This window comes from Mirounga leonina, unplaced genomic scaffold, assembly GCF_011800145.1.
Source record: "Mirounga leonina isolate KUSES-001 unplaced genomic scaffold, KU_Mleo_1.0 Mir_151, whole genome shotgun sequence".
Classification (NCBI taxonomy): Eukaryota; Metazoa; Chordata; class Mammalia; order Carnivora; family Phocidae; genus Mirounga; species Mirounga leonina.
The window spans coordinates 17,540,552-17,550,715 of NW_023270377.1; the positions used below are offsets into that span (position 1 = coordinate 17,540,552).

The following is a 10,164-nucleotide window of genomic DNA, read 5'->3' on the forward strand; positions in this document are numbered from 1 at the left end:
ACAAAAACCCTTCAATGGGACAACCAAAATGAGCAATATGTATTTGTACCACACAGTACAAGACAAAATACAAACATGATTATTCATGTACGTATTTCATATTCAAAATAGGAAAAATTGAACATGATTATGAAACAACAAAAATCCCTCAACGGAACAACCAAAATGGGTAATATGTTTTTGTATCACACAGTAGAAGACAAAATATGGGAAGTATTTATTGAAAGGAAAATCTAAGATATATGGAGGACCAATCTAAAACTTTCAGTATCAGCTAATAAGAGTTCTCAAGTAGAGGGGTGCCTGGGTGACTCAGTCGGTTAAGCGTCTGCCTTCAGCTCAGGTCATGATCCCAGGGTCCTGGGATGGAGCCCTGCACCGGGCTCCCTGCTCAGCGGGGAGTCTGCTTCTCCCTCTCCTTCTGCCCTTCCCCCCCACTCTCTCTCCCTCTCAAATAAATAAAATCTTTTAAAAAAAGAAAAGAGTTCTAAAGTAGGAAATACAATGTGAGAGGAAGTTTTTATTTTATTCTATTTATTCTTAATTTATTTTATTCTATTTAAATTCAATTAATTATAGTGTATTATTAGTTTCAGAGGTAAAGTTCAGTGATTCATCAGTTTTATATAACACTCAGTACTCATTACATCATGTGCCCTCCTTAATGCCCATCACCCAGTTACCTTATCCTCCCCACCCCTCTCTCCTCCATCAACCCTCAGTTTGTTTCCTTTTTTTTTTTTAAGCTTGTATTTATTTATTTGACAGAAAGTGAGCACAAGCAGGGGGGCAGCGGCCAACAGAGGGAGAGGGAGAAGCAGACTCCAGCTCAGCAGAGAGCCCAACTTGGGGCTCTATCCTAGGACCCTGGGATCAGGACCTGAGCTGAAAACAGATGCTTAACCGGCTGTGCCACCCAGGAGCCCCTCTGTTTGTTTCCTACAGTTAAGAGTCTCTTACGGTTTCGCTCCCTCTCTGATTTCATCTTGTTTTATTTTTCCCTCCCTTCCCCTATGATCCTCTGTTTTGTTTCTTAAATTCCACACATGAGTGAAATCATATGGTATTTGTCGTCCTCTGACTGACTTATTTCGCTTAGCATAATACCCTCTAGTTCTATCCACCTCATTGCAAATGGCAAGATTTCATTCTTTTGGGGGGCTGAGTAATATTCCATTGTATATAGATACCACATTTTCTTTACCCATTCATCTGTCAATGGACATCTGGGCTCTTTCCATAGTTTGGCTATTGTGGGCATTGCTGCTATAAACATTGGGGTGCACATGCCCCTTCAGATCACTACATTTGTACCTTTGGGGTAAATACCCAGTGGTGCAATTGTTGAGTTGTAGGGTAGCTCTATTTTCAACTTTTTGAGGAACCTCCATACTGTTCTCCAGAGTGGCTGCACCAGCTTGCATTCCCACCAACAGTGTAGGAGGGTTCCCCTTTCTCCACATCCTTGCCAACATTTGTTGTTTCCCATCTTGTTAATTTTAGTCATTCTGACTAGTGTAAGGTGGTATCTCATTGTGGTTTTGATTTGTATTTCCCCAATGCCAAGCAATGTTGAGTGTTTTTTCATGTATCTGTTGGCCGTTTGTACATCTTCTTCTGCCCATTTCTTGACTGGATTATTTGTTCTTTGGGTGTTGAGTTTGACAAGTTCTTTATAGATTTGGATACTAGCCCTTTATCTGATAAGACATTTGCAAATATCTTCTCCCATTCTGTCAGTTGTCTCTTGGTTTTGTTGACTGTTTCTTTTGCTGTGCAAAAACTTTTTATCTTGATGAAGTCCCAATAGTTGCCCAATTTTTGCCTTTGTTTCCCTTATCTTTGGACACGTGTCTAGCAAGAAGTTGCTGCAGCCGAGATCACAGAGGTTGCTGCCTATGTTCTTCTCTAGGATTTTGATAGATTCCTGTCTCACATTTAGGTCTTTCATCCATTTTGAGTCTATTTTTGTGTGTCGTGTAAGGAAATGGTCCAGTTTCATTCTTCTGCATGTGGCTGTCCAATTTTCCCAACACCATTTGTTGAAGAGACTGTCTTTTTTCCATTGGACATTCTTTCCTGCTTTGTTGAAGATGAGTTGACCATAGAGTTGAGGGTCCATTTCTGGGTTCTCTATTCTGTTCCATTGATCTATGTGTCTGTTTTTTTGCCAGTACCATACTACCTTGATGATGACAGCTTTGTAATAGAGCTTGAAGTCCGGAATTGTGATGCCACCAGCTTTGCTTTTCTTTTTCAACATTCCTTTGGCTATTCGGGATCTTTTCTGGTTCCATACAAATTTTAGGATTATTTGTTCCAGCTCTGTGAAAAATGTTGATGGTATTTTGCTAGGGATTGCATTGAATGTATAGATTGCTCCGGGCAGCATAGACATTTTAACAATATTTGTTCTTCCAATCCATGAGCATGGAATGTTTTTCCATTTCTTTGTGCCTTCCTCAATTTCTTTCATAAGTGTTTTTTGGTTTTCAGAGTACAGATCGTTTATGTGTTTGGTTAGGTTTATTTCTAGGTATCTTATGGTTTTGAGTGCAATTGTTAATAGGATCAATTCTTTAATTGCTCTTTCTTCTGTCTCATTGTTAGTGTATAGAAATGCAACTGATTTCTGTGCATTGATTCTTTTTTTTTTTTAAAGATTTTATTTATTTATTTGAGAGAGAGAGAGTGAGAGAGCACAAGAGGGGGGAGCGGGAGAGGGAGAAGCAGACTCCCTGCTGAGCAGGGAGCCCGATGCGGGACTCGATCCCGGGACTCCAGGATCATGACCCGAGCCGAAGGCAATCGCCTAACCAACTGAGCCACCCAGGCGCCCTCTGTGCATTGATTCTATATCCTGCCACATTGCTGCATTCTTGTACGAGTTCTAGCAATTTTGGGGTGGGGTCTCTTGGGTTTTCCACATAGAGTATCATGTCATCTTCAAAGAGTGAGAGTTTGTCTTCTTTGCTGATTTGGATGCATTTTATTTCTTTTTGTTGTCTGATTGCTGAGGCTAAGACATCTAGTACTATGTTGAACAACAGTGGTGAGAGTAGACATCCTTGTCATGTTCCTGAACTTAGGGGAGAAGCTCTTAGTTTTTCCCTGTTGAGAATGATATTCGCTGTGGGCTTTCCGTATGTGGCTTTTATGATATTGAGGTATGTTCCCTCTATCCCTACACTATGGAGAGTTTTAATCAAGAAAGGATGCTGTACTATGTCAAATGCTTTTTCTGCGTCTATTGAGAAGATCATATGGTTCTTGTCCATTCTTTTATTAATGTAGGGTATTACATTGATTGATTTGTAGATGTTAAACCACCCTTGCAGCACAGGAATAAATCCCACATAGTCATAGTGAATAATCCTTTTAAGGTACTGTTGGATCCTATTGGCTCGTATCTTGGTGAGAATTTCTGCATTCATGTTCATCAGGGATATTGGTCTGTAATTGTGAGAGGAAGTTTTATTCAAATAAATAAAAGAGAAAAATGTCCCAGGAAGAAAGAAAACCATGAACCTTTAGTAGGAAAGAGTCCACCAAATGCCAATCAGGATCCCTTTATAAAACCAAAGTGCAGATCTATTGTGACACAGTTGCAGATGCCAAGTATGGAGGAAATCCTGAAAATTTCCAATGAGGGGGAAAAAAAGATGAACTACAAAGTTATGACCATTGTATTGACAGGAAATCTCCCACTGAAAAGCAGGGGCAAGAAAAAAAGGGAGAGAATTTTTAAAGTTCAGGGGAAAATATCTTTTTTTTAATGGAAAGAGGCCTTTATTTTTTATTTTTTTACATATCTTTAAGGAAGCTCTATACCCAATGTGGGGCTCGAACTCACAACCCCGAGATCAAGAGTTGCATGCTCTAACAACTGAGCCTGCCAGGTGCCCCAAGAGGAAAAATCTCTTTGAATCTAGAATTACATACACAGCCCAAACATCATTCAACTGTGAAAATAAAAAGACTTTTTTAGTTGGGAGGGGAGGACTCCGGAAGTTTAACACTTACAGACTTACTCTGAAGTAAATGTAAAGGAGGCTAGATCAGCACTAAGAAAAAATGAATCCGAGAGGAAGAAGTGAGGAGGCAAACAACAGTGGTAAACGAAGACTTTAGTAAATTCATTCAAACTAAAAAGTAGGAAAAAATAGGCACACAGGCACACACAGGAAGGAGGAAGGGAAAAAAAGAAACAAAGGATAAGAGTGAGGGAGCTGGCTGGAGAGGGCTGGAGGATAAGAGAGGAGGTCTACAGGACCAAGGCCCCCGAGCACACAGGATTTGCAGAGATTTTTTTTCTTAAGTAGGCTCCACACCCAAAGTAGGGCTTGAAGTCAAAACCCTGAGATCAAGAGTCATATGTTCTACCGACTGAGCCAGCCAAGGGTCCCAGAATTTACAGAATGTAATAAGAATATGAAGACCTGGGGCCCCTGGGTGGCTCAGTTGGTTAAGCGTCCGACTCTTGATCTCAGCTCAGGTCTTGATCTCATTGTTGTGAGTTCAAGCCCCACATTGACCTCCATGCTGGGTGTGGAGTCTACTTAAAAAAAAAAAAAAAAAAAGTGAAGACCTTGCAAAGAAACCTAAAAACAACCAAAGTGATGATGTATCAAGAAATAAATTCGCCTTGGCAGAATTAGTTAAAAATGAAATGAAATGCAAATCTTCCAAATGTGACAGACCTACAGTTACAGTCTTTAAAAGCACATGCACACCACCTCAAAGGTTTTCCTGCTATTGGACATATGTTCCCTTGGTTGAGGTGCTGCCCACCACATCACTCCGTTGTAAGGTTCTATGCAAATGAACATGAGTACAGGGGATCACATGTAATTCAACCTTCAACTGGAAAAATTGTGAATGAACTTTTCAAAGAGGCAAGGGAACATGGGACTGTCCCTCTGAATGAAACCACAAGAGCTTTGAGTGATGACAAATCAGTCATTTGCATGTGGAGGGTACAGAGTGGGGCATTTCTTTCGTAAGCAGTCTGACTACATCTATGGAGAAAATCAGCCACAGGATGTTCAGATTTTGCTTATAACAGTTTCAGCAACAGCTTCAGTTTAGACGATGGGGAGTTGAAACCATGCAATGACCCAACAAATGCTCAATTTCTGGAATCTGTTAAGAGAAGGGTGACTCTGCATGTATGCCTGAAATCCAGCAACTTATATTAGAAATCCTTTAATGTGACATTACTGCTTGCAGAAGATTTCAAGAGACTCCCTGGGACTTCAGTGACTGGCTCATGGTGGCCAAGTGAATTTGGATATGGAGGATCATCAAGATCAAGCATCCTAAAACCTAGAATAAGGTTCAGGGCTTTTAGTGGAGAAAGGCAAAAACTTGGAATCCTCACACCTGACATAGTCAACACACCTTCCTCCCCGGAAGAGGAAGAGAAGTCAGGACTTAATGTAGTTGTGCTTGTTGATGATTCAGGGCCAACAAAAATTCAAACCTGGGGCACCTGGCTGGCTCCATCAGTAGACAATATGACTCTTGATCTCAGGATCGTGAGTTTGAGCCCTACATTGGGCATAGAGATCACTTAAAAAATGTTTTCAAACCCTGTTAGCAGATGACAGTCATTTGATACAAAGATTCAATAGTGCACACAGGTTCCTGGATCTTGGGGACTTTTTTGTACAGTCTTGTCCTGAATTTGCTACTTAAAGAAGACTTTATTCTTATGACTTCATTTCCAGAGAGCTGATGAAAAGCCAAAGCCTACCACAAAAAGCAGATATTCTTAATACAGATGATCCTTGAACATTGCAGGGGTTAGGGGTGCTGACCCCTCCCCCCACAACTGAAAATCCATGTATAACTTCGACTTTCCCAAAACTTAACTACCAATAACTTACTGTTGACCAGAGCCTTAATGATAACATAAAGTCAAAGAGCATGTATTTTGTACGCTATATGGATTATATGCTGTATTCTTTTCATAAATCTAAAGAAAAGAAAATGTTATTAACAAAATCATAAGGAAACGAAAAGCTTGGGCAGAGAATAGCAGGGGAGCGGCATGAGGTTCCAGCAGTCTCCAGAGTGGCCACCAAGAGCTCAGAACACTTTGTGTCTTCTCCCAAGTGTTGTGGCTTCCCCACCAGAGACATATCCAATCACAGCTCTGGAACCCCATGACTTTGAGGTCAAGTGAGGCTGTGTGACCTGAGATCCTACAATCCCACGCTCCTGGGACCTGCCCCCCACCATATCAGAGAAGCCAGAGAATGCATGCCAAGTCATATGCACTGTGTTGTTTATTGTCACATGTTACCCATGGGACAGGGGCGGGATGGGGAAGGGAGCCCTCAGACAGGGATGGAAGGAGGGGGAAGTGGGAACCATCCATTTTCTGAACTCTGCCCTTTCTTCCAGCTGTTGACGGGTGCAGGCTTGGCCGCCAGCAGGACTCCCTCAGATACAAGCACAGTGTTGAGTGAGAAGGTTGGGCACTGTCTCATACTTGAAAGAGTAACCGCCATCTGAGGTGGTGTGGACACGTAGGGGCCTCATGGTCCCAGGGAGGGCAGCACAGCAAGGCTGGGCCCCTGGCACCAAAGAAAGGGGTTGGACAGGGGTAGGAGGAGCCCCAGGCCCCGGCAGGGGCAGGTCTGATGGGGCAGGCAGTCCACAGCCACCGTGACAATAGTGGAAGATGAAACTGGGAGGGTGCACAATCCACCGGTCCCAACCCAGCTCCTGGAAGGAGATATTGAGGGCCGCTCTGTGACAGTCAGCATGGGCGGCGGGTTCCTCCGGAGGCCTCTGGAGCAGACGCAGCGCGGCCGGAGACCAAGGCCAGGGCAGCGGGGGAGTCGAGCGTCGGGCTCGCTCGCCTCCGCTGGGTGGCCTGGCCCGGCTGTGGGCCACCAGGAAGGGTGTGGCCTCGGGCCGGGCTGAGCAGGAACAGAGAGGGCAGCGCAGCTGCAGGACCAGGACAGGGCTGGTCAGCAGAGGGAGTGCAGAGGGGGCCAGATGCAGCACCGCCCAGCGAGGGGGGGCCTGGCCCAACGACATGGGCACGGCCATGGGGACCCCTGATGACAGAGCCAGCAGGCTTAGCAGGGGCCCAGAGCTATTGGAGGCCGCTTCGCTCTGCCTGGCCAGGCCCGTGTGGAACCACAGGTGGGCTGAAGTCACTTGGCGGCCTCGCGTGTGCTGGGACGGCCGGAACACATATGTGAAGAGGCCGTCCTCGGCCTCCTGGGTCAGCTCTCTAGCAGCTGACTCGACCGCACAGCCAGCACCTGCAGGAGACACAGGGAAGGGAGAGGGCAGCCCTGACTGGCACAGCCCGGGACCTCTTGTCCTCCTCAGCGGCCGGGATGCGACGGCAGTTCATCAGCCAGCCCCACCCTGAGCGCTGTCAGCCTCCTGAGAGAGCTGACAGAGGCTCTCCATTTGTTATTTCACCCTTAACGGACTTAAAAAATACAAGACGTTGCCAACTTCTCTCTGAAATGGTTTTACCGATTAATATTCCCATCAGCAATATATGTAACAGGCCCTGCCCACCCTCTACCTTCACCAACGCTTGGCATCGTTAGACCTAAATTTTTGTTCACCAGTAGCGTGAAATGGGATCTTGGATGACGGTACCTTGAATACACGGGCATTTGTTTTATTCCCCCATATTGCTTCAAAAAAATTTTTTTTTAATATTTTATTTTTAAGGGGCGCCTGGGTGGCTCAGTCGTTAAGCGCCTGCCTTCGGCTCAGATCCTGGGATCGAGCCCCGCATCACGCTCCCTGCTCCTTGGGAAGCCTGCTTCTCCCTCTCCCACTCCCCCTGCTTGTGTTCCCTCTCTTGTTGTGTCTTTCTCTGTCAAATAAACAAATAAAATCTTTAAAAAAAAAAAAAAAGAAAAGATTTTATTTTTAAGTAATCTCTGCACCCAAAGTGGGGCTCAAACTCACAACCCCGAGATCAAGAGTCACACGCTCTTGCAACTGAGCCAGCCAGGTGCTTTCTAAGAAAGGCAGTTGGCATCTCTCCACTAAACAATCATGACTAGGGGAAGGACTGCGGATTGGGACAATGCTGTCGCGTGGATTCTCTCATTATAAATTTCACAATTGATCTCTTTTTTTTTTTTAATTTTTTTTATTTATTTGACAGAGAGAGAGAGACAGCGAGAGAGGCAACACAAGCAGGGGGAGTGGGAGAGGGAGAAGCAGCTTCCTGCTGAGCAGGGAGCCTGATGCGGGGCTCGATCCCAGGACCCTGGGATCATGACCTGAGCCGAAGGCAGACGCTTAACGACTGAGCCACCCAGGCGCCCCTCACCTCACAACTGATCTCTTTTGTGGATAAGGAAACAGGGTTACAAAGGGGAAGTGACATTTAACTACTAAGGGGCCAGGCTGGGATTCGGCCTGATCCCAAAGCCACACAAAGTCACTGCGGCACAGGGAGACAGGGGCTCCTCTCTGAGGGAAAGATGGGCCAGACTACAAGAATGTCCACCTGGAAGAGGGCTTTACTGGTTCAGTCAGTGGAACACGGGAACACACATAAGGAGATGAAAAGGGAATTCAAGAGGAAGTAGACTAATTTCCTGGAAAAGTTTCCCAACTAATCTTACCCCAGCATTTCTGTATCTTCTCAAGTCTCAGCTAACTGGGGCTAAAGAAACAAGGTTTGCAGCGGGAAGTGAGGCAGAGGAAGAAGGAAAGGTGGCAGAAAGAGGCCCAAGCCCAAATATCTCTTTCTAGAGACCCTTGCTGTCCCGAATGAATGTCCCCCAAATGACTCCTCTGAGCCTCGCTCCATTTCACTTAATCCTGAGAGGTAGGCATCATTGACCATTTTCAGGTGACGAGACAGAGACTCAAACCCAGACCTGCCTGGCTCCCGAGCCCATGCTATATGTACTGCACTGCTTCTCAAAGTCGCCCTGCTGGTGCCCCACGCTCATTACCTGTAGCCGGGAAAAGGATGGCCTGGGAGACATCCTCCTCCTCCCTGGGCTCAGAGCCCCTGCGCAGGAAGCCCCCCGGGGCATGTCTTCGGGGCAGACGCCTGACTCCAGGATCCCCACCTTCCCTGGCCAGTGCCGGAGGCCCCAAAGCATCCAAGAACAGGGCCCTCACCTTGGCCAGGACAAGTGCCCGGTCCAGCTCTGGCCCGTGGCAGCCATGCCCACTCTTTGGGGACAGCAGCAAGAGAAGCAGGAGTGGTAGCTGGGACAGCATAGCTCACCTAGCCCTGCCAACGGTGAACCCGCACCCTGCCCTGTGCCCCTTCCGTCAGGGTCTGCCCCCCGCCTCCCCACTCTGCCCTCCCCATCCCACCGCGAGTCCTCTTCTACCCTTCTCATCCTGGTCTCCCCAGTCCTTCCCACGCCCTGCAATCCAGAGTGGCCCCTGCCCATGGCATTGAGACCTCCTATCTCTGACGCAGATGTCTGTGGCCCTGAGCCTTATCTCCCACTCCTGCCAAGCATGTGGGGGAGGGGGCTGGTGAGGGTTTTCACCCTGAGTGACCTGACCCACACATACCACCCCTTCCCCCTACACACACACAGACACTCTCTCTCTCTCTCTCTCTCACACACACACACACACACACACAGAGCCACATCCCAGCACCCAGCGCAGAGGTGACATCCGGTGGGACAGGAGCCTGGGAGCTGGGGTCTGCCAGCTCCTAAAAGTGTTATTCGTAGAGGGAACAGAATGCGCCAGCCCCTCAGACCCTCTGGGGCCCCTTTCAACCAAGCAGCTGCTGGGCCAGTCATGGGGGGGAAGGGCTGAGGCTGGGGCTAGAACTGGGGCTAGGGTGGGAGGCAGGTGGTCCCGCCTGCTCTAAACTTAGCATGGAGGAGCCAGTCTGGGCTCTTGTCCCTCCAGCTGGGTCATCAGAGAATATTTTTGGGATTGGCAGCTGCAGGCGCCTCTGCCACTCAGGCCCAAGCCTGGCCGGCGGTTGGGGACCTGGCGGCTGGAGGTGGGAGGGAGGAGGGGAAAGAGGCCCAGGCTGTGGGAGGGGGCTGGGAAGAGAGGCTCTCCGGAGCAGGAAGCCAGGCCGCGGGCAGAGGAGGCTGCGGGGCCCCTCGCTGCAAAGGCAAACAGGAAGGACTGCCCCCTGAGCTCCTCGGCTCGGGGCCCGGGAATCGCCGCCGCCGCAGA

The 10,164-nt window shown here is 47.4% G+C and overlaps 1 protein-coding gene and 1 pseudogene across 1 annotated transcript; one reads left to right on the forward strand and one right to left on the reverse strand.

Annotated features, from left to right (window-relative positions):
• Nucleotides 1-3,611: 3,611 nt before the first annotated feature.
• On the forward strand, nt 3,612-5,209 carry LOC118012637 (annotated as a pseudogene).
• Nucleotides 5,210-6,287: 1,078 nt separating this feature from the next.
• On the reverse strand, nt 6,288-9,228 carry INHA (inhibin subunit alpha). Its single transcript, XM_035006584.1, has 2 exons — nt 8,955-9,228; nt 6,288-7,280 (listed from the first exon to the last, which is right to left on the reverse strand). The coding sequence occupies exons 1-2, from the start codon at nt 9,226-9,228 to the stop codon at nt 6,448-6,450; spliced, it is 1,107 nt and encodes a 368-aa protein (XP_034862475.1). The 3' UTR covers nt 6,288-6,447.
• Nucleotides 9,229-10,164: the final 936 nt, after the last annotated feature.

Coding starts and splice junctions, on each gene's coding strand:
- INHA (XM_035006584.1), bottom strand. CDS start 9,228: ATGCTGTCCCAGCTACCACTCCTGCTTCTCTTGCTGCTGTCCCCAAAG. Junction 7,281..8,954: donor CATCCTTTTCCCGGCTACAG/GTAATGAGCGTG, acceptor TGTCTCCTGCAG/GTGCTGGCTGTGCGGTCGAG.